The 23,181-nt window shown below is 57.2% G+C and overlaps 7 protein-coding genes across 7 annotated transcripts; 4 read left to right on the top strand and 3 right to left on the bottom strand.

The window, feature by feature from the left end:
- Window positions 1-4,978: 4,978 nt before the first annotated feature.
- Window positions 4,979-5,867, top strand: EX895_006320 (uncharacterized protein; the record flags this gene model as incomplete). The annotated part of the gene is made up of 2 exons (XM_029886912.1): window positions 4,979-5,022; window positions 5,114-5,867. 2 exons carry the CDS (start codon window positions 4,979-4,981, stop codon window positions 5,865-5,867), a joined length of 798 nt encoding a protein of 265 aa, XP_029737225.1.
- Window positions 5,868-7,161: 1,294 nt separating this feature from the next.
- Window positions 7,162-9,105, top strand: EX895_006319 (uncharacterized protein; the record flags this gene model as incomplete). The annotated part of the gene is made up of 1 exon (XM_029886911.1): window positions 7,162-9,105. The coding sequence occupies one exon, from the start codon at window positions 7,162-7,164 to the stop codon at window positions 9,103-9,105; it is 1,944 nt and encodes a 647-aa protein (XP_029737224.1).
- Window positions 9,106-9,163: 58 nt separating this feature from the next.
- EX895_006318 (uncharacterized protein) lies at window positions 9,164-10,240 on the bottom strand (the record flags this gene model as incomplete). The annotated part of the gene is made up of 3 exons (XM_029886910.1): window positions 9,164-9,254; window positions 9,352-10,157; window positions 10,238-10,240. 3 exons carry the CDS (start codon window positions 10,238-10,240, stop codon window positions 9,164-9,166), a joined length of 900 nt encoding a protein of 299 aa, XP_029737223.1.
- A 259-nt stretch (window positions 10,241-10,499) lies between these two features.
- Window positions 10,500-13,022, top strand: EX895_006317 (uncharacterized protein; the record flags this gene model as incomplete). Its single annotated transcript, XM_029886909.1, has 1 exon — window positions 10,500-13,022. One exon carries the CDS (start codon window positions 10,500-10,502, stop codon window positions 13,020-13,022), a length of 2,523 nt encoding a protein of 840 aa, XP_029737222.1.
- A 184-nt stretch (window positions 13,023-13,206) lies between these two features.
- Window positions 13,207-14,085, bottom strand: EX895_006316 (uncharacterized protein; the record flags this gene model as incomplete). Its single annotated transcript, XM_029886908.1, has 1 exon — window positions 13,207-14,085. The coding sequence occupies one exon, from the start codon at window positions 14,083-14,085 to the stop codon at window positions 13,207-13,209; it is 879 nt and encodes a 292-aa protein (XP_029737221.1).
- A 394-nt stretch (window positions 14,086-14,479) lies between these two features.
- EX895_006315 (uncharacterized protein) lies at window positions 14,480-16,606 on the bottom strand (the record flags this gene model as incomplete). The annotated part of the gene is made up of 1 exon (XM_029886907.1): window positions 14,480-16,606. One exon carries the CDS (start codon window positions 16,604-16,606, stop codon window positions 14,480-14,482), a length of 2,127 nt encoding a protein of 708 aa, XP_029737220.1.
- A 733-nt stretch (window positions 16,607-17,339) lies between these two features.
- EX895_006314 (uncharacterized protein) lies at window positions 17,340-20,138 on the top strand (the record flags this gene model as incomplete). Its single annotated transcript, XM_029886906.1, has 1 exon — window positions 17,340-20,138. One exon carries the CDS (start codon window positions 17,340-17,342, stop codon window positions 20,136-20,138), a length of 2,799 nt encoding a protein of 932 aa, XP_029737219.1.
- Window positions 20,139-23,181: the final 3,043 nt, after the last annotated feature.

Below are 23,181 nucleotides of genomic sequence, written 5' to 3'. Positions count from 1 at the left end.
TTGCGTGTTCACTCGTGGCGGTTGCTCACAGACAGTCGCTCCTACTCACGTCACCCGATTATTCTATTTTTTTTTCCTTAGATGGAGACGAAAAAAAAGGTGAGAAGAAGGAAGCGTTTGACTGCTTTTCCACGCTCAACAGAAGACGGTCCCTCTTTTCAGAGGACAGAGCGGCAACTGAGACCCTGTTTTTATTTTATCTTTTACCAGTGGAGACCAGTTCAGGATCGGTTTGATGTGTCGTTGATCGACGAATGATCCAGCGGTGAACCAGCCTTAAAAGACAAGCACCGTCTGCGGGCACATGGGCGGTGAGGTTCGGCAGGATAGGTTTCCTCTTGGTCAGAAAATACTTTGTTTCACTGTCACGATCCGATGTGTCGGCTGGCCGTCGGGGCGGGAAGGTGTGGGAGGCTTTTCATGCTTGCCTATCTACAGCACGGCGGTAGTAGCAAGTCACGAGCGACGCTGTGTGGTCGCGCAAAAAGCACAGCAAAAAAACCCCTTGGCACAGACTGGATGTGGGCTCCCTATGGGCTCGATTGCAGAGGGTTTTTCGCTGCAACCAAGGATGCTAGTGGAGTCCAGGTTGGTTACTTGTTCGGCTCGTTGGAGGGTGGTGTTGGTTGGTTATTCGGTGGGTCGGCCGGTCGGTCGCCTTGCAAGGATGCAGATCAGAGTTGTGACCCCTAAGTGACCTGGCAACCGATGCAGGCGTGCTGGGAGAACAGCAGTTGCTCCGCTTTCTTTCTTTGCTCACACAGACGCAGACGAGTTTGGTTCTGCATACATCGTATTGCGACAGGCATTGTTGTTGGCGATCACGACACAAACCAAAAGGCCTTGGCTGCCATAATCGACGTACTGGCAAGTGGTACAAGGGAAGTCGAGAAGAGAGAGAGGGGGGGCAGGCACTTCACCGCAGTACTTCGTGCCACTTTTTGCCTCGTAATTTTTCTTATTCGTTTCTTCCAGCTTGACAGCTCTAAGCCCAGCCGCCATGCACTGCATACGAGACATGTTGCTTTTTTGCAGCTCGCTTCTGTCAGACGAGGTCGACTGAGAAAGGAAGAAGAACAAGAAAAAGAAGAAATCGACCAGCGTTGACTGGCTAACTTCTTGGGAGTTGGAAACCTATGAGATTCCGTCAGATAAGCGCCGCTCCCGCCATTGCCTCCGAATCAATGGGGGAGATCGAATCAATCTTCGGCGCTTGGTCGCCCGGGTTTGAATGCAATGCACGTCTTGTTGCATCGCGAGCTCGTATCGGATCCCGCTCGCAAACCTCTCGTTGCTCGACTCGTGGCCTTGACGTACAGAATCTCTCTAGACAAGGTCGGCGATTCGGCCGATGGTTGTCCTCGCTGTAGGCCGGTATCTGGCTTTCCTTGCTGCCTCCCTCTACCTACCGGCTCTTTACTGAAGGGAGGTTCTGAAGTAATCGGTTTCGAATAAGGCCCTTTCACGCAGCATCAATTCTGTTTGCGGATCCAAGCCATGTCGATTCCAGTGTCTCGGATCTACTGCACAAGCTCTTTAGTCTGGATGAGCGACGGTGACCATTCGTGTGGGTCGAAGCCCGTGTCACGCTCGCTGTCACCGTTAGTCCCTTTCTTCGGTCCGTGGTCGGTCGCGCGGGGGCCACGCCAAGCGTCTTGAGCGCGAGCAGAGCAGAAAGCGATGACCGATTTGAGGAGCTAAGGCGAAAAGCGAAGAAAGGCGGGGCCACCATGCTCGGCTCTAGCATCAGATAAAGCCCGGCCTAGTGGCTCGCCACCACTGTCTGAACTTGACGTTGGCAGCGACTGTCTCTTTCCGCGGCATACATCGTCCCGCCTCGGTGTACATTTGTACTTTGCTGTAGGTCGAGGCAGTGACCGCATGGCGACGGACAATCGTTGCATAGGCGATCCGGCCCCATAATGCACCAGGACAAGGACATGCTGTTAGCACCCCGGTCTATGCTCCGAGCCCACGCGCATCAGAACAGCGCTCTCACTCTCTTTCTCTCGCTCCGTCCCACTGGAAAGGGGCGTACAACACAGGTGCGTTCCGCTCGGAGTCCTCTGGTGCAGAATGTTGCTACGCGAGACAAGACCGGCGTGTGGTCGGTGCTTGAAATGAAAGGAAGAAGAAGAAAAAGAAAAACGGGGGGCGTGGCGTTTGCAAAGTCGGAACAAAAGCCGACGTCGGTCGACCCGTCTGTTCCGGCCAGGTGGCGCTAATGAAGAGCAACTCAGAATATCGCAGGTAGCCGAGGCTAGAGACGATGTGGACTATCGCAGCATCGAGAAAAGCAAACTCTTGAGTTGTAAGCGAGGCTCTAAGCGAACGACGACATGAATTGCAGCAGCCGCGTGCAATGATTCGTGAGAATCTTCCAATTGCCCATTGTAAGAGGCGTCCCGTCCATAGTAGCTTGAAGCATGAATGTGAGCGTTGCCAGATGGTCTTGCCGTTGTCGTCAACGTCGTTCCTTCGGAAATCGGTCCGTAGATGCCGGTAGCAAGAGCCAGAGCGAGCCTGCATCTTGCTTCTTCGTTGCTCGGTCGAGTGTCCTTTGAACAGCGCCAGGGTTGCAATGGTGACAGCTCATAGCGTTTGCCAGCGAACAAGGTGTTCCCATGAACTTCTTGACCATGCAACCACACCCTAAATTACCCGGCTCGACAGAAGAGGGTGAGAGCTGGCGTGCGCGCGCCTAACACAGCCAAACATTCGCCAATGCAACCAGTGTCGGACCTGTCGACAAGCAACCGCGTTGGCGTGCTTCGCTTGGTCCCCTGGCATGGAAGCCGGCTCCTCAAGGTGAGCTCGTCGACGGATATGCAGCTTAGGTTTGTCTGTGTGCATCTTTAGAACAGCCGTCAACAGCAGCAGCAGCAGCAATCGTGCCCTTACCGTTGTTTCGGCGCGACGCACAACCAACTAATCTGATGGCCGCAACCAAAAGCAATCAGATAGATCGAGGGGAAAAGGTTTTGTTTCGCTGGTCGTCACGAACTCGTCTCTCCAACGACATCCTGGCTCGGTTACCTTGCCTCAGTTTCGGCCATTGTTCGTGCATGGCACTAAAATCTGTTTTAGCAGCAGCAGCAGCATGTTGTTGGTCATCAACGTTGACTTAGTGTGAGTAGCTCGCTGTCAGCCATCTCTCGCCGCGGGCCAGCTCTGGAGGTGGTGTGACGCCGTCCGCCCCCTGATTCTATCCGAGCTAAGCTGCATTGGTCTGGTCTGGAGTCACGCGACTTGGCTCGTCGATCGGCCCGAAAGGCGTTCATATTGACCGATGCGCGGGCCTCGATGAGCACTGGCGACCTGTATACGCTTTTCTCCGTCCGTCTGGCCACCGTTTTCGCTTGTCCATCAGCACGGCTTGGAGGGAGGAGGACGAACTTGACGTGGTCCCCACACCTCTACATTGAAGCTTTATATTTATGTAACTCTGCTTAGCGCTAACACGGAAGTGGGCCAATCGTATAGTGGCTTATTATGCTGTCTTAGGGCAATCGCCTCCTTCGGGAGGATGCACTAAGTTGACAGAGGTCCCCGGTTCGATTCCGGGTTGGCCCCATCTTTTTTTATCTTTTTGGGGATGCATTTTGTTGTCAATTTTCCATCTTTTTTTCTTGTTTTTTTTTTGGTGTACTGTTCGACGTAGGACAATCGTTGAGCTCCAACTGCTCGCTCGTCTCTCTTCAAATGTTGGCGATGATGAGGAAGAAGAAGATAAAAGACGAACAGAGGATCAATGCCAAGCTGCAGTTATAGTAAGGCTACCGTTGTGGACAAATTGGTACCTACAGGATGACTTGGGCGAAGAAGACGAGGAAGGAAGCGACATTGACGCAGAGTGGTCCTGTTCTCTCGATCGACGTCGTCGCTACTCCCCGATTTGAAATGGTCGATCGAACTGGAAGACGCGAACGCGATTGCTGCGACAGGGGAGACAAAGAAAAAAAAAGGAAAGCACAAGCGAGGCGGAAATTTCGAGGAATGTCAACTTGTGCGAGCTTTCGAAGTGACATGTGCCGAGCACCATGCTTCGCTTCCACACCAGCATCAGCTGCAGCGGCGGCGGCTGTTCCTTCTCTGCACAAGACTCTGCAGAAGAGTCGTAGCTCACAGGCCGCTGTGTACTGTGCGCTTGCCACCGGCGTTTCGTTTCAACCCCGGCTTTCGCCTGAAGACCACATATAGAGAGTCACGCGGGCCTGTTGTGTGTCTCTGTCCCTTAGAGGCGAGGTCTCGCTGATGGATGACCGAGCTCACGAGATGGGCAACGAGACGCAAGCGAGCCGGTAGAAAGACGGTTCCTTGATGCTGCAACCGATGCAGTTACTGATGATCCACATCGCTTGCGGCGAACAGTTACAGCATCTACAAGAGTGCTCCGTCGGTTCCTCGACTACCCCGCTCGGAACGGCTGCTACGTCCTCGGTTGGCAGACGAGCAGCCAGGCTAGTTGCAAAAACGACGAGCTGATCAAGGGGCGCATGGCTCGCTGATCGAAGCCTATCGATGCACATGTTGTAGCTTTGTACAAACAAGGCCCCTCCCCCCTCTCGCCGGCGTATGGCTGTGTGTGCTTGTCATGTGGCTGTCATGGCTCACTATTGGATGGGCATCTGTCTAAACATCCAGTGCGCCAAGACCAAAGCACTTTCTCCACAAGGAAGAAGCCTCCTCGCGCAGACAGTAACGAGACGTGGGATTGAATAAAAGAGAGACACCGGAGTGCCCGCGACGACTTGTCGTGAGCTCCTACGTCCTCTTCCTAGTCCATCTCGTACCACCCCCCCTTTACCACCCAGGGCAGCCAACGAAGCTTGTCTCATCACGATTCGATTGCCTTCTACCAGGTCATCCATCGAGACTTCTTCAACACGTCTCACTCATCCCCGAAAAGCACACCTGCACAGAACCAACAATGAGAACGACGTTGCTTGTAGGCTCAGCGACAGCTCTGGTGGCGGCAATGGCCTTGTCGTCTACATCAGCAGCACCTTTGGAAAAGCGACTGTAAGCACACCAGCCGTTGTTCCAGACAGTGATGAAAAGGTTGTACGATTACTAACCCGAGGACACTTTGCTTTGACACCGACTCCTGTAGTATGATGGCGCTGTCCGTTGAGGCGTCGCCCACCATCCCGTCACTCGACCTGGGACAGCTGCTGCCGACACCCACGCTTCCTCCCATCGTAGGCGAAATCCAAAGCATCATCACTTCGGTCATCGACGGCGTGACGAGCCTGATCCCCACCACGATCCCGTCACCAACCCTGCCCGCCGAGGTGTCCAATCTGATTCCAGACGCCACCATGTCTGTCGACATCTCGGTGCCCACACCTACCGCGCCTCCCGAGGTGGAAGCAATTGCACAATTGGCACAGGGAGCGCTCAATGCCGTTCCAACCATGCTCCTCAAGAACCTGGCTGAGATCCAGAGCCAGCTGAGCTCGGCGCTCTTAGTTGCGGCTACGCAGACACCTACGCCTGTGACATACATCACAACTGAAGGAGGCAAGGAGTGCACAAAGACCTACACGCCCACAGTACCGACGTTTGCGACAACGGGAGTGATCAACCCTCTCTCGATCCTCGCCGCTGCCATCCCGCAACCGAGCGATGTGCTGCAAGACGTAACCTCGGTGATCGGCGGTGTCACTTCGGTACTCAAGGTGCCCGCTCTGGCGGTGCCGACCAATCTGGTGCCTCTGCTTAACTCAGCACAGATGCCTCAGATCGACGTACCCGGTCTTCTAGGAGACAAGGAGCATCTCTGCATCAAGGACGGGAATGGCAACCAGATCGGTCTTTGCGCTGATGGGCCTCTGATCAACGATAGCGAGACAATTGCGTTGTGAAGGCCAGAACGCAGCCGACACGAGCAGCGTCAGTTGCACAAGATACCCACGTCCCCTCGATACGATTCTCTCTTCGACGCTCTTTTTCATCTGGCAAGCGCGACTGTCGTCTAGCATCTCATCCTTTCGAGCATCAGCCGGAGGTCGAATGTTTGATTCATGTGCTGCCGCGCGCCATCGCGCCCTCCGGCACTCCCTTTTCTTCTTGCTATCAGCTATGGGATCTTGTTTTCAGCCTCGTGTCTCGTATAATGCCATCGCCTTACTAAGCATATGCGTGTGGAACCGACCGCCTGATATATGTATGTATATGTGTGTGTGTGTGTGCTAACAAACAAAGCAGCTCGACCTCGACCTCTGGGTCGCATCCCTTGCTGATATCTGGCGAGTTTCGGAAGGGATGAGCTTGTGGGGTGATCGACATGGACCGATGTATGTATTTGTGCGCTTGCCTGCTCTCAGGGAGGGAAGACAGTGGGTGAAGAGGCAGCCGGTCACTTGTCTTTGCCGGACACCGGCCAAATTAGATTGCAATTTCCATACAGTACATGGGCGCCGTGCCGCCCCCGCAAATTCTGGTGCGTTTTCCTGGCCGCTTCGCTTCTCTGCCGGCATTTGCGTGAGCCTGGTTGCACTTTGCTTTGTTTTTCATTGCCGTTCAGGTGGCTTTCTATTTCTACAGTATTTCGCTTTTCTGTCCGCCCCCGCAAAATCCGAATTGATGGATTCCCGCTTCTGCTGCTCTCTCGGCTGTACCTTTGGCTCTCCCCCCTCTCTCTCTCTTTTCCAGCAGCACCCATCCCAAGAACTTGTCCCCCTTCTCCCCGGATTCCTGCTCCAACGGAATCTCAGAATGTACAGCGTACAGCAGCGCGCCCTTGAATATGGCTCGTTGCAGTCACCGGTACGCCGGCAAGATCAGCTCCGTACCTCCCGTCCATTCGTCTGCCCCAATGCCACCCTGCATTTGTCTTCACGGCAGGGCGGTCTCGTTTGTGCGCCCTCTGTGTCGACTCGTGCTAGCTCTCTTTCTGCGTGAAGCCCCTTTCGCACCCTCTCCCTAGCCTCCTGGTCACCTTTCACTCTGTCCCATCAGCTTCCATCTCACCATCTCCAGTCCTTCTCATTCTCAATTCGGTCCTCGCTCTCGCTCTCGCAGTCTGCTTCATCTGCATCGCATCTTAGACCGGCTACACACAGTGCCGTGCAAGTCAGATCTACTGTGGCGCTGCTAGCCACACGCTCACCTTGTCCATACAACACCGAGCCTAACTTTACCTCGCCAACTTAGAAAATGAGCTCACCAACCTCGGCCCCTGCGGCCAAGCGCTCCATGCCCGAAGACTTCAAGGCCGACGTTGAGCAGACCAAGCTCGTGCCCTTCGAAAAGGTCGATGCGCTGCTCACAGCAAAGGGTACGCTGCTCGAGACCGAAGTCAGGTTCCTCCACGGACGACTGACAACCGTGTGGAAGCAGCTGCCCAACTCGGTTCGCGACCTGTGGCTCTTTGCCGCCTCCACCTACGCCTCGAACGACTTTATCGTTGCCGAAGGCGAGTCGCACACCTACGCCGACGTGCACAAGCGCGTCCAGCTCGCTGCCACCTGGCTCCACCGCCAGTTTGGCGTCCAGAAGGGCGACCGCGTAGCCATCGTCGCTCGCAACCATGTCGAGTTTGTCATCGGCTTTTTCGCCATCCACTTGCTTGGAGCTGTGCCGGCGCTCGTCAATGCCTTCTTGCCCGGTAAGGCTATCTACGACTGCATCCGGGACGTAGGCTGCAAAACGGCGCTGTTCGACGTCGAGCGATACCGACGTTTGCGCGATGCCGAGGAGGACTACATCCAGAAGCTGTTCACGCAGGCTGGACCGGAGTGTGTGGATGACTTTGGCTGCACGCCTGGGGCGCATGACGGTTTGAGTGGTGTGGCTGTCTTTGCGCGTGCTTCAGGTGGGATCCTGGCCGATGCCGAGCGCGAATGGGCACAAGGCAAGGCGGGGAACAAGGTGTTTGATGCTATCGAGCTCGATCGCAAGTACGCTTCGGCGGCGCAGGCGGCTGATGCGATTCCAAAGGTCGAGGTCCTGCCGGAAGACATGGGCTCGGTGCTGTACACTTCAGGCACGACGGGCAAGCCCAAAGGCGTCGCTGCGACACACCGTCAGTTTCTGTCGGCTGGTCCCAATTCCGGCTTCACCACGGCACGCGCGTATGTCCGTCGTGGTCTCACCCCGCCCGTCCCGCAGCCGGGCGACGAGCAGATGTCGTCGCTGCTATGCATCCCTCTCTTCCACTCTACGGGCATTCAGTCCGGTCTCTGCCCCGGCGTGGCCCGCGGGACCAAAATCGGCCTGATGCCCAAGTACGACGTCGACGCGGCAGCCAAACTTATCCAGCAGCACAAGATCCAGGTTGTGGTAGGTATCGGCTTCATGGTGCGAGAAATCGTCCTGAGCAACTACGACCTGCCTTCGCTTCAGGCCGTCTCGCACGGCGGCTCGTCGAGCGCCAAGGAGCTACCCGAAGAATCGCGTGCCAAGCTGCCTGGCATGTTCATCGGGCAAGGCTACGGCAGCACCGAGGTCAACGGCGCCGCCTCGGGTCTGGCGAGCGACGACTACCTCGCACGACCCACCTCGGCGGGCCGCGCGCCGCCTACGATCGACATTCGCATCATCAACCCGGACACGCTTGTCGAGGTGGCCAACGGCGCCACGGGCGAGATCTGGATCCGCGGGCCCAGTGTCGCTCTAGGGTATTGGGGCAAAAAGGCCGCGACCGAAGAAGCTTTCACCAAGGACGGCTACTTCCGCACCGGTGACCTCGGCCGCAAGGAGGACGACGGCTTCATCTACGTCATGGACCGCTCCAAACACATCATCATCCGCGGCGGCGAGAACATCAGCGGCACCGAGGTCGAGACCGCCATCTATTCGGAGCGCAGGATCATCGACTGCGCTGCGGTGCCCATCCCAGACGACCGCTTCGGCGAGACCGTCGGCGTCGTCTGCGTACCCCGCATCGAGAACCAGAAGCAGAACAGACCCACAGAGCAGGACGTCCTGGCAGTTGCGCGCAAGCTGCTCCCCAAGCACGAGGTGCCCGACTTTATCTGGATCCGCGACGAACCGCTCGAGCGGAACGCCAACGGCAAGGTGGACAAGGCGATCGTCAAGGAGGCGGCTCGCAAGAGATATGCCGAGATCAAGGCTGCTAGCGCCAAGCCCAAGTTGTAGAGCACCGGTTTAGAAGCAAGGAAAAGAGCCAACGGAATGCGGATAGGAATGCAAGGATTCACTGTAGCGCGCTTTTGACATGTTGCGCATCCTGTGCGATGAACTGGGAATCTCGAGACAGCGGATGAGAACGCGGCCATGAACGTGGACTGAGAGTGAACAAGAATGAATGCGATACAAGTACAAAAGATGCGTGGGGCGATCGCCACGACAAAGATCTGATGCCGGCTCGTGCTGATCACTCACATGAGCATCATATCATCGTGATTCCTCCCCTCATCGTCTTCGTCCACCGCCGGTGTATCCGCCTCGACCGTCTTGCCCGTCATCGCCTGGACCAACGTCTTTGTCCTGTCCCTCACCGCCAGCTCCATCTCATTGTGCAGTACCGCTGCCGCCTCGATTGCCAGCGTAAAGATCTGCTCGAAGCGTTCGACGTGCAATCGTGTTTCGAGCGAGGCGAGGGTGACCTGTTTGGTGCGCGGGAGCACGGCGACGGTGAGATGGGGCAGATCCTGTTCTTCCGTATTTGAAAGGTCGAGCATAGCCGATGTCGAGTGGATCCCACACGAAACGGCAGCAACAAAGTCCTGCATGGCGATCCCTGCGTCGAGCAGCGCCAGTGTGGACGCGTTGATGGCGGCTGGGAGTACACCGCCGTCCTGCTGATGTACTTGGACAAAGATGTCGATCTGCGAGCGTGGATACAGGTGCGTGTGAATGACCGGCTCAAAGGTCGACTTGATGGAACTGGCGAATTCGACCAACCGCCTGTCTCCCCGATTACGCCGCCTGCGCTCCATCGACCCCCACGGTGCTAATGAGACCTCGACGTTGACCGACGCACGATCATGGATGACGTTGGCGCCTGACCTTGCTTCGCGTGGACCGAACACGGTGGCGGACACGATGGTGAGGCCCTGTGTGATTTGCGCCGAGCCGTCGACGGCTGTATCTTGAGAGCCTCCGAGCTGAATGGCGATGGACCGGAGCTCGTACTGCTTGCGGCCATCCACGCGGAAGCCTCCTGCATTCAAGAGTTCGACCCGCGACTGTCATCGAGCGAGGCAAGCGTGGTCAGCTTAGTTCTGGCAGCATAGAACATCGTGACGCCTTGCTTGATCCCACTTACCATTCCTGAAGTTGCTCCAAAGTGCTAGGTGGTCGGTTGGTGGTTGAGCAAGAAGAAAGCAAAACGACCTTGTGTGGAGTAAAAAACGTGAAACTTTTCAATCGGGCCCGATCCCGGTTGACGCGTCAAAAGGCCGATCTGTCCACCAAGTGTTGTTCTCGATCTGAGTGAATCAACGTTACACCAACACTCCCACCATCCCTCCGAGTCGAGGCTATCGACCTCGATCTGACACTCGCAGACCTGCCACGCGGCGAGAACCATGTCGCTCGCACAGGTCTGGAACCAAGCACTGCAAAGCTTGGAAGCTGTTCCTTCGGCAAGCACCTCGTCAACTGCTCAGCTGCCATCATCACGAGCGTACACGATCTTGACGCAGTATCTCGAGCCGACTGCACCATCACGATGCGGGTTTTACGATGTCAACACCGACTCTTTCATCCTCGATGCAGCTGCCAGTGATGCGCTGCAAACTCTGCTCGGCAGTAATGGGTCGATACCATCTAGCTCCAGGATCGATCTGTCCTCGCCCAGCCCGGTCCTGGTAGCGCTGTCCAGCCACTACGTCGACCAATGCCTCCGAGCCATCGATTCAACAGCCCTAGAGTGTGGCGTAACCACCGCCGACGAAGATGGATTGTTTCACTCGGCGCTGGGCGAGGATCTGCCAGCGACGCTGCTCGACGTGTCACACTGGTTCCGAGCTTGGCTCTCACCGTACAACGACGGTTCCATCTTTGACACCCTCACAACTCACCGAGATCACCTCCTCCAAGCACTCCAAGCCCAGCTGCGCTCGCGCTACTTTGATCGTCACGCCGCAGAAGCACTGCGTCTACATCTCGAACAGCTCGTAGTCGATCACAGCGCCGCCGACCTACACACCACCTTCGTTGCGCATCTCCAAACGGCTGGTCTTTCGGGCCCAGCAATGGTGCTGTTGACGCGAGTCATGCACGCCGAAGTCTCGCGCAAGGTCAGAGCCGTAGTAGATGCCGCCGATCTGCGACCGCAGGACTCTGTCTTGCCGCTCGAGTCTGCTGCCAAGCCTGTGTTGCAGCAGTGGCTGGACGACGAAGTCAAGCCGCGCTTTGCTGCTATTCGCCAGCTGTGCTTGCCATACTCCGCCGCCTCCACCGCCGATGAACACGGTGCAGCTCGCGACAACTGGCAGCACCGACTCGACTACCAGTTGGACAAGGCGCTCTGTCTCACCCGCGCAGGCCAGCTCTTCGACCTGGTCGCCCTGTACCCGGAATCCTCTGCCGCGCTCGAGGACCTGCGCTTGAGCCTGCAGAACGCCGACCAGCGGCTCAGCGTCGCTAAGACGCTCTCTGACTCTCTGCACATGCGGCTGCTCCATCCGGGCGCACACACGCGCGACATTATCCAGATGTACGTCCACCTCGTTCGCTCGCTGCGCGAGATGGACCCGACCGGCGTCGTGCTCTCGCGAGTCGTGTCACCGTTGCGGAGGTATCTGCGCGCGAGGAAGGATACCGTATTGGTGATTGTCGCGTCAATGTTGGGTGACGACCCGGATTTCACGCTGCTCAAAGATGAGTTGGAGCGGGCGGACCAGGAGGAGCAGGAGCAAGAGGACCAGGTGGACAGCAAGCGCAAGCGTCGGCCTCGGCGGTCTCTGCAGACCTCGGCCGCTCCCGCTGGAGCCAAAGCGGGCAGCAAGCGGTCTGCCAAACAGCGGCGACTGCAGCACACGCGGCGCGGCGCGGCGCACGTCTCGGACAGCGAAGCGTCCTCGGACGAGAACTGGGACGACCCTCACTGGGTGCCCAAACCGGTCGAGGCCGGGAGCGGGTACCGGCTGTCGACGTCGAAAGACATCATCTCGATGCTGACAAGCATCTTTGACGACCGCAGCGGCTTCATTGCCGCGCTGGAAAAGAGCATGGCCGACCAGCTGGTGCAGGTGAAAGGGTATAAGGCGATGAAGGAGTACCGCAACAACATGATCCTCAAGAAGAGATTTGGCGAGAAGAACATGGGCAAGTGCGATGTCATGCTTGGCGACGTGACCGAGTCGCGGCGGATCGATAGCGAGGTGCATCAGCAGCGCCGGGCGATGCCCGCGTCGGCGGTGGAAGGCATGGTCTCGCGCTTGCATCCGTTGATAGTTTCACGCCAGTTCTGGCCTGAGCCTACCATCCGACCGGGCACGCGCACTGGCGCGGGCGAGGCTGCGGGCGGTAGCGTGGCGAACAGCACAGCTGCTGCTGCTGTCGCTGCCGGCGGGGCTTCTCCCGCTGGCGCCGGTGGCGTGGCGGACTTCACCCTCCCCCCACTCTTCCGCCACGCACAGGAAGAGTACGCGAAAGCCTACTCGCGCTCCAAAGCCATGCGCAAGCTCCACTGGCTCAACCACCTCGGCACGGTCGAGCTCGACGTCGAACTCGACTCGGGCGACAAGATCTCGGTCGAGTGCTCGCTCATCCAGGCCTCGACGCTCGAAGTCATCTCCCGATGCAAGGGCGGACGTTCCCCCTCCTCTAGCAGCACCGCGGGCAACGCGGGCAACGCGGGCAACGCGGGTACCACAGCGGACGCGGCAGGCCCGGACGTGGTGACGCTCACCGATGTCATGGAGGAACTCAATCTGCAGCGCGAGAAGGATGCCCGCGATGCGCTCGAGTTCTGGGTTGCAGTCGGCCTGCTCCGAGCCGTCGACGGGCTGGGGGATGCCTTCATCGTGCAAAGTCGCCTGCCTGCTCAGCTTGCCGCTGCCCAACAGGACGACGAGGACGAAGCACACGACGAACCACTCTGAAAGTTGGCTCACTCTCAACGTTGACTGGTTGCGCACACCCGAATTCTGAAACAAAGAGGCGTGCGTCGATGCATCCATCACACACATCATTCGAGATAGACTGACTGAGCTGCGAACCTGTATGGGCTGAAGATTTGGTATTACTACCGAGCTGGTGTATGGAGCGGTAGGGTGATGATGCCGCTCAGTCTTTCTTGAGCTCCTTCCTGATGACCATCACAGCGCCCTCCTGCTGCTCGTCCTCGCCTCCCACCGCCTCCGTGACACTGAACGGCACATCCGACGGCAAAGCGGCCAAATCCACCGCAGCGGCGCCCTTCGCGCCCTCGCCCTGTGCACCAGCAGAACCGGGGGTGCGCACGACAAACACCTCGAGACCGTCACCCACCTCGATATGACGTTCCGTGGCCGAGGTAAACGAATCGATGACAATCTTGAGCACTTCGGGGAGGGTCATCTGGCCCGGGGTGGGGACGGTGCGTTCCGGGGTGGAGACTTGGTTCCTAAACATGATCTGGCTGTCGAAGAAGGGCTGGATCAGCGACTGGGCTGCGCCGGCCGCACGGCAGAACTCGCGCTCGTAGCTGCCGACAGGGTCGAACGAGTAGACGGCGCCTTTTCCCTCTTCGTCGAGGCCGCCGAGGATGTTGTACACGTAATACGGGAAGAAGCGCTTTCCATAGAGGATCGTCGACAGCATGCGCGCGATCGAGTGGAGCGGCATCGAGCGTCCGTGCGCATGGCGATACATCTCCAACCTCTGCTGCACGTGCGACACCAGCGCCTCCGCATCCGCCGCAAACCCGTTCGTGGCCAGCGTCGCCTTGTCGTTGAGCCGGAACACTTTGGGCTTGTAGCGCGTCTGGATGTTGTAGCCCGTGCTCTGACGAGTGTCGGACGCGATCACGCAGAAATCCGTGCCGCACACCGCGGCGATGCTGCCGCCGTTCGAGTCGTAGGGCGAGAAATGATGGCCCACCATGTGGTCCTTGGGCGCTGCTGCTGCCGGTGCATGGTGTGCGGGCCCGCGCGATGAGCCTGGGAAGGTGCCGAAGAGCGACATGATCGAAGAAGACGGCGCTGTGAGATGGAACGGCAGCGAGAAGGCTTGTTCCAGATGAAGGTTTGCGTTTGCCGTCTATGCCCTGGAGGATTGCGATGATGAGCTGTGCAGGATCGTGCTATGGTAGGTGTGTGTTTACCGAGGATGGATGATAGAGGCGAGACAAGGTGTTGGAGGTGGTAGTGTCAGTCGAGAAACTCGAAGCGCAGTGGCTCCCAACTCGAAAGCCGCGTCAGTTTCCAGGCCAAAGCGTCTTTTCAAGCCGATTCGTCAGCTCCACACTCAGTTGCTCAGCTCACGTGCAGTCAACGAAAATTGGCAGAGGCAACGCACAGACCGATCAGCCGCGTAATTTCTTCTCCAAATTGTTACGTCGTGAGAAACGACAACGAGCCTACAGTTCGAAAGCGACCATGGCCTCGACGATGGTCTTCATCAATGACAGATACTCTTCCACCTTTGCAGTATCCCAAACCACCGTGTCGTGGCCTAACTCCAGGGTAAGCTGTCCGCGGAAAGTGAATGAGGTTCCGAAGGCTTCACCTGCTCTATTGCGGACGCCGAACATGAGACCTTGGCGCACTTCCAGGTTGGCAGCTGTGCCTCGCGAAGACCCTTCGAAAGGCAGTGCGAGGCTCGATGGAATCACCGGATCCAGCAGCCCCACCATGCTGAAGTTGAGCGACGATCCGGGCCAATCCAGGTTTTTCTTCGTCAATCCGGGCCGCCGCTCATCTTGGCTAGCCACCGCCTCGGCTGCTTTCTCCTCGTCTTCAGCCTTGAACACCTTAAAGACATCCTTGACTCCGTTCTGTCGAAAGCGTGTCTCGCGCTCCAGACCCAGCAAGAAGCCGTCAGCATGCATAAAGCGAGGCTCTTTGAACATGGCGTCGAACTGCAGCTGCACCTGTCTCGCCGTCTGCCACAGCTGCGCCACTTGGAAGGCGCTCAACTCTGCCGTGGTATCTGACGACGTCGTTGCTGGGAGCGAGAAGAGCGCTGCTGGTGGAAGAACAGCGCCACTGAACCCAAGCTTGACGCCGAGACTTGACGGGGGAAGCAAGGGGTCGGATGCGCCCACGGGCTGCAATGTGTCGATGGCTGCTCGGGGGTCGAGGAACCTTCGTGTGGAATAGGGGAAGCCAATCACCGTGGTTGTAGGTTGTTTGCTCTGACCTTCGCTGGAGGCGTACTTCCTTTCCAGCGTGTTAAGCGCGCACGCAGCGACTGCATAGAGCAGGGAACCCACCGTCACTCGCTTGCGCTTGGCCATCTGCGTCAGAGCAAGCGTGTCTTTTGCTGAGAGGTGCACAGTCGACCATTTCGTCTGTGCTCCCCACCATGGCTCCTTGACGTCCCTGTCGGAGCGCTTTGCTCTGAAGTCGGACAGAACCGCCTTTTCGGCCTGAGCTGCGCGAAGCTGGCAGATAACATGACGGATTATCCAGAACCAGCGCGTTCTCGCGAGTCGACTCGCCGATGTGGATGAACCGTCTGAGGATGTCGAGGGAAGAGCGGTTGGCAAGAATTCGGGATAGGTGGCCTCTATTGACGGGGGCAGCAGCGAGGCGATGTGAGCCTCATTTAGCTGGTCAGCGTTCTCGCTCGGATTGCCTGGTTGCGAAGAATCGGATGAACCACTTAGCATGCACCGCTCTATGTCGGCGGTTATCGTGTTGTAGCGAGCCAAACTTGCACCCTGTACCTCTGCAGATGTCTCGGGCTCCATGACGAGTCGAGGCATTTCGGAGGGCAAGTGTGGAGAGGCGAGCAGCTGTAACAATTCGCCTGCGAGGCTCGAAACGCTGAGACCATCCGAGATACAGTGGGCCGTGCACAAGATCAAATCGAAGCTGGCCTGATCCTTGCGTTCGTCGGAAGACGATGGCGGAAGAAGTATGAGTCTGGCCAGTCCAAAGGGAGCGTGCTGGTCGAGGAAGCGCCGCTTGCCGTTCCAGACATATTGATCGAGCCATGCCACAGCTGCATCACTGGGAGACGTTTCGTCCGATGGTATGCACAGTTCATCTTTCCAGGTACTGGGCAGCCAGACGAGTCGGCGTGAAGCTTGCTCGAGCAAGTCAGAAGCTGACTCGGGAAGTTGGACGAAAAAATGAGGCTCGAACGAGCTAGAACCGTCTTGTGCTGCTTCACCGGCGTGTCGTCTTGAAGCTGCCTCGTGGGGGTCTAATGACGTTCCGTCCGGTGTCAGTGTCTCTACGTAAGCGCAGAGAAGAGGATGACGACGGCACAGCAGCGCCCATGCAAGTGGCAAGCGGCGTACAACCTGCTCGTATGCGTGGGCGGGACAGCTGAGAGGCAGGCGGTAGAAGATGTCGGTTCTGCCTTCGTGCAGTGTGGCCATGGTATTGAAGAAGGACTCGACGAGGCCCATCCTGCGCACGTAGCGACGTGAAGCATTGCTGCATCGCTTCCATCCCAACGGAGAAGGTTTGGTGCGGTCGACGTCGTACAAGGACCGCACGAACCTCGTTGGCGAGGACGGTGGCAATTCGAGCATGGTCGCTATGTCAAATGTTGGCGAGAATCGACCCTATCCTATCAACATAATAGAAATGTCAGTGTGAGGTATGTGTTCAAGACGATGTGTCGAGTCACTGGAAGGAAGGACTTATTAGCGAAGTCGCCCTCGGCCCGTCGACTACCGCGGATTCGCAAATCAAACGTTCGGCGAATTTGGCGGCGGTTCTTGGCAGCGACCGGCTGAGTGACACCAAACCAAGTTGGCGATCGCCACCGGCAGTGCAAACAAGATGACAATCCAGCAGTGTGAGCAGAATGTGTCGCTAGCGTCTGCAGGCACTTTATGAAAGCTGGAGGAACCAAGGGAGCATACGCTGGACGAATGGGGAGTGTGACCAGGATGACGAGGTCAAGGGATAGCCCGATTGGACAGAAAAATCGACTGAATCGGCCCGATTCCATCTTTGCGCCCCGCAATCTGAACATGGACGCACAGCAGCTGCACAGTCAACGGAGGATTCTGCGACCCCCTTTCCGCACTGCATAGCACTGCTCTGATGCCTTTGCCGCGAGTTGGGAGCAGCGAATTCACGGTGCTGCTCGTGTGCCTCGAAAGCAGTCCCTGCATCGACGTATCTCATCGGCTCGTCACTGCCTCCCTCTCACCATTGTGGCCCCCTCTGTTACGACTTTTGCTTCCCATACGATCATCTTAGGCTGACGAAAGTGATCTCAGCATTCGGTGTCAGGCAAGCGGTCATCCTTGCACCATGGCGGAAGAGGCGATAAAGTCGGGCTCAGCTCCATCGCAAGCGGATGCTACAGCAACGACCGAATCCAACACCCGCCGGCCATCTAACGACGCAGCTCCTAGTCCTCCCCTCGAGCGACGCATCTCGTCTTCGCAGCAACCCCTTCGTCACGGCAGGAAACCCATCTACCCGGACAGCGATGCAGAAGCCGAGGGTCTCGATGCCGACGTAGACGACGAAGAGCTCGAGACCGGTCTTGCTCCCGGTCAGGGTGACCACGAGCGAAGCTCGCTCTTGGGCGGCGCTTCCACACGTATTGGCCACGGTGCCGGTGCGATTGGTCCCCTTGATCGTGCCTGGCTCAACATCTCCAAGCTCTGGGGCGGCGACAAGGCCTATTCTGCCAAGTTGTTGCGTCGTCGCAAGCAACGAAGGACCACCGCTGCCGCATCCGCATCGCGCAGAAACTCGAGATCCATCCACACCTCCTCTGCCGCTTCCTTCGCTGCCTGGAGGCAGGAGCATCCCTTTATCATGCGCTCACTCTACACAGTTGCTGCTCTTCTCCTTATTGTGCTGGCCCTCATCGTGGTCGCCGTATCGCATCTCTATCTGGCAACGCTCAAATCGCCTTCACCAGAGGCCCAGTCACGTATCCTGGACGAGTCACTCTTGCTCAAAGGGCCTGATCGTGTGCAGCTGCTCAACATTTCAGATGACGGCATTCTTGTCCGCGTAGATGCTCGTCTTGGCCTCGATCCCGATCATGCGCTCGACCTCTGGCTCGGACCGCGCGGCAAACAAGGCTGGTGGAAGAACAAGGAGCGCAAGCTTGTCGAATGGGCCGTTGGCAAAGTCGCTGGTGTCCAAGTTGACGTTGGCGAGGTCCGTCTAGCAGAGATTGGCGCCGCTTGGGAGCAAAACTTGCTGCCACCTGCCAGCTTGTCCAATGTCGAATTCGATCCTCGCGACATGCTCGGATTCCATCTCGACCCTCTCGTTTTGCCCTTGCCTCCCTTGAATCGCAAGATCGACGGTGGTGACAAGGACAGCAAGGATGCCCTACGACCGCCCATTCTGGGTAACCACAGCACACCAGCAGCGCAGCACAACATGAGCCCCCTCAATCTCACTGTGCTGCTCAAGCCTGTGGTACCTGCTCCTTACATTATGGACTATGCGCAGCACGCAATCAAGAAGGGCTTTGCGCAGCTCGACGTCAAGGTCGCAAGCTTGCGCGTTCGTGGTCTAGCCAAATCCGAGATTCGCGGCATCAACCACGGCCGCAAGGCTGGCTTCTTTGATGTTCCGCGTCGCATCGACATTGCACAGCAGCGTATTCGAAGTCCAGTGCGCGAAAAGGTGCCCAAGCTGGACGACGACACCAACCCCGATGACCTGCTCAAAGTGGATGGATACGAGTTCTTCGAGATCGGCGACGATGACGACGGAGGTGATGATGATGACGACGACAACGGCAGCATCTGGTCGTCAATGGTGGCGCGTGCCCTTGGCATCAAGGCCAAGGCACTTGTCAAGAATCCTCTGGGCAAAGTGTTGCAGGGTAACGTGCGATACAGCCTGCCTTTCGGTATCTATCTTCCCGTCGATGACTCGTCAGCGCCTGCGCCCAAGCATCCCAAGGGCGGCACGAGTCGTGCGAAGGAGAGCAGCCCAGCAAACGACACCGACGCTGCGGTCTTGATGGCGGCTGTTGCAACAGAGCCGTTCCAACTTACGGGGCAGAAGGTGGTCGAGGTCGAACTGCTCGGCCGCGTCGTACCGCCTGCGCAGGACGAGGAGATGCAAGCCATCCAGCTCAAGGGTGGCGAGTACGTCGATGCAGATGAGCAAGCCTCACAGAAGGGGCTCGCCCTCAGCTCCAAATTGACCGACTCGCCGCAACAGGTGGCACTGAGCAACTTCCTGAGCCGCTTCCTGCGCGGCGAGAACAACACGGTTTATGTACGAGGCGGATCGCCCTTCCGCGATGCCAAAGACTCCGAGTCTTCTGTCAGCACGAAAGCGCTCGACGAGATGCCAGGCGATGGCTCGAAGCTGCCCGACTGGATCGACTCTGCGCTCCGTCTGGTCGACCTGCCAATCTCGTTTCCAGGAGCAAAGGTTACGGAGCTGATCAAGAACGTGACGATCAACGATCTCAAGATCACGCCGCATCCGTTTGAGAAGGACAAGCTGTTGTGCAGCGGCACGGTGATGGGCGAGATCAACATGCCCGGCCAGCTGAGCAGCATCGATGTCAAGATCACGCACATGTGGCCCGACATTTTGGTGTACGATGGTCTGCCACCCAGCATGCGGAAGAACGTCGAGGTGGGAGCAGTGGATTCGATGAGTCGATTTGATCTGGTCGACGGTGCTCTGCGCAGTCTCAAGAGGCTTGCTTTCCTCGGTAGTTCCGCAGGCGACGAGCAAGATGAGCCCCTGACTTCGAAGGACGATCCCAAGAAGCCAGAGCCCGAACCTGCGCCGCCTCTTCCGGATCCGCTGCCAGAGAAAGCGTTTGGACGAGTACGACCATACGACTTTGCGCCCGCCGAGACGTTCATCGACCCCACGGATCCCAAGGGCGAACGTAAGCTGCTGCGCGCCGTGCTGAAGGACGTACCTTTCACCGTGTTGCCTGGGCGTGGCGCCATCTTCAGATCGTTCACCTGGAAACTCGTCACGGGTCAAGGAGCGCTGGTGGGTATCGAAGGAAGCAGCCGCGCCAAGATCTGGAACTCGGGTCTTGGTGCGCTGCAATTGCGCAACCTGCCCGTGAAGGGGGCTTTCATGCTTGGCAAGCGTGATTGAAGAATTGTTCTGGATGCACAATTGTTTTGGGTTCGTTAGCATTGCTTCGTATCATGTTCGTAATTGTGCTTTCGTCTGTTGGAGTCATTAACGTGCGACGCTGAATCTCAGGCGGGATGATGGAAGCTTCCATGTGTGTGTGAGACGTTACGGCCGACAGCGAAGGCGTGACAGCCTTGGAGAACGAGGAGCCCCGCAATGAAGCCGACCCTGACCACGGAAGGAGTGACCGACCGCCAATGCCGAACCAACTGCCGCCAATCGACTCACAAACCGAGTAATGTCGTGACAGCGTGTGGCTTGAGCTACTGTTCCTGCCCTTACCAACAGAAGGAGAAGCGGGGGAGGCAGCGTCTACTCGAAATGCGGAGAAAGAGCAGGCGGATGACGGCGGGACTGTGTCTGCCATTGCATTTGGCTCCAACCAGGCACGAGAAAGGGACGTGAAACGTATAAATGGCGCAGCGAGAGAGAGCGGAGATTGAAACCCGTGCAGCCTCACACGTAGAGACAAAAGGGCTTCTGTTAGTATCAGACGTTGAAGCATGTCGCCGGCAGACAGACGGCTAGCCAAGGCACCGTAGAGACAAAGAACGAGACCACGAGACCAACCAACAAAGCTCTGTTTCTCCAACGCCAAGCTGTGAAATGCGGGGTTGCAGACCTCGAACGCTCACCCCGCGCCACTGAAGCTGTCTGAACATGAACCATGGCCAAGAAGATTGCTTCGCTTTTTCTTCGTCTTGGTCGTCGCCGTCGTAGGTGAAACGCGGCGCTTTTCATATGACAAACCGGCCTGCTGCGGAATTTGGTTAGAAGCCTGTCAAAGCCACAACCAACCGGCCGGTGCGGGGCAATGCTTGCGAGAGAGCGAGGCAAGGCGAAAAAGAAAAGTTCCCATGAAAGTTTGCAGTTGCAGGTAGTTTGAGTCAGTTTTTGAGAGCCTCTAAAGCGTGCAGCACTCGATGCATTAGGGTTTCTCTTTGATATTTAAGCGAGACGTCGAATCAGGGCAGGGAATGTCAGGTCCAGCCTATCCTCACCCGAACACCTTGTTCCATCCAATAACGACGGTGCATGAAGCGCTTGGCTATTGCTTCGGCGACGGCGACGTTGAGGAAGCATGACTGAACAGCGTTGATTGATGTGATGTAGATCGAAGCTGAAAAGTAGACTCAGGGAAGTCTGACAGAGGCGCGAATGACGAAGTATATCCACAGGCACAGTGGCTGTTTCGCGAGCTGTAGCATGTCGATCCTTTGGCATCGGATTAGTAAATGCGTATTTGGCGCCCCGACCCCCTCGCTTAGAATTCAGACCAATTTGGTTCTGTACTGGTGCTTGCAAATGGCCCTACTTGAAAGCTCTCGTCTCGGAATCAATGTAGCGCCGCGCAAAGCGTGTTGCCCCGCACGGCTCTGTTGCTATTCTCGCACACACACGCACGCACGCTCTCGCCCCCTCAAAGAACATTCGGTGCGGCCTGACGTTGGATCTCTGACCTTCCACTTTATTGATTCTAAGAACTGAGGCACAGGTGCTCGAGGCAAGAAGCTGAACGAGAGCCCACTTTCATCCCAACTGTTCGTAGGACCTGGCCCCCGGCGTCTGTCACGAGAGTGGTGCAGGTTGTGTGACTGTGGCGGCGTGCAGGCGGCGCTCGAATATCAACAGTTGCTGAAAAAAGAGGACAGCAAACAAATTAGATACAAAAGGAATTCACCGCATGCAAGGCCACCCACCTCCTCCTCGACTGCATCGCATCGATTTGCACTGCAGCAGTGGGACCGAACGCTCGAGTCGGGTGCTGGTCCGATCAGCCTGTCCTTCATTCATTTACCCTTCTAGGCATACGGTTCTTCTATACATTCGAGTTTCCAAGATGGAAAGGCGTGGCTGCGGGCAGAGCGCGGCTTCAGAGCAGCGAATGACCTGCAAATAGAGGCAAAATGGAGAGAAAGAGAAAACGAAAACTTCCTCATCCGTCCGCTCGCTAAAAAGATGCGGTTGTCGTAGTTTGCTGCTGCTGCTGCTGCTGTTTCTGCCACACGATTTATTTCTTGCACTCCGCTCGAGCCTCGCTTAGCGCTTTTGTAACTGTGCAGCCTCAGCCTATTCTTGCACTCCGCACGCAGCCGCCGTCTCTCTCTTTGTACCAGCCGCCGCCGCACGCGCATTGGGAATTTGTCTCCTCTTCCGCTCTGCTCTTGGCTGTGACAGCAAACCCCGCCTGCCCCCGCCAATCAGCTGTCGTTCTCCTCCCAAATTGGGTCAAAAGCGGCAGTGCATCACACACCAGCCAAGCCATTCTCGTCTCTGGCGCAGTTTATTGTTTTCACCAAAGACTTTCTCTTTTATCCTTCCCTTTGCTGCGACTCAAGGGTAAAGGTCCTCTCTGCAGCACGCTATGCCAACCAGTTGCCCCGTCTCGTCTCGATGCACAGTTGAAAGCCTAAAGTGGCATCGTGCATCGTGCATCCTGCATCCTGCAGCCCCGTCCATGAAAAAAGGTCGGATCGCCCTTGCTCCTCCTCGTGTGCTTTGGCCTCTCCTTTCCTCTTCGTGCTGCTGCTGCTGCTGCTTCTCAATGACGGCGCAAATGTCCGCATAGCCTGGATCGTCGTTTGGTCTCGTCTGTGCCTCTTCTGTGTCAGTTGCTTGTTCACGCATTCGCTCAGTTCCTGCCGTGCCCACCCTTACCCCGTCTTCCCCCTCTGCCTGTCCATCCGTCTGCACCCCGGATCTCGAATTGCCCTTGCCCTTTCTTTCGTCGGGACAGCCCATCCAATTTGCTGCTGACGCCACCTTCTCACCATCACCACCATCCATCCATCATACTTCCGCCCCGCCGACCCCTGCCGACACGGTCGTTCTTCGGCATCCTGGTCTTTCTTCCTCTCTCTCTCCTCTCTCCGTCGCACTTCTTCGTTGTAGATCCTGTTCGTATCGCCAAGGTCAACAACGAACTACCTCCAAGGATCTCGTCGTGGTGCTGCGTCTCTTTTCTCGTCCACAAGCTCCCGCCGACTGCAGCTTCACTCGT

Source organism: Sporisorium graminicola, chromosome SGRAM_8, assembly GCF_005498985.1.
Source record: "Sporisorium graminicola strain CBS 10092 chromosome SGRAM_8, whole genome shotgun sequence".
Classification (NCBI taxonomy): Eukaryota; Fungi; Basidiomycota; class Ustilaginomycetes; order Ustilaginales; family Ustilaginaceae; genus Sporisorium; species Sporisorium graminicola.
This window is presented reverse-complemented; position numbering and strand designations above follow the sequence as displayed.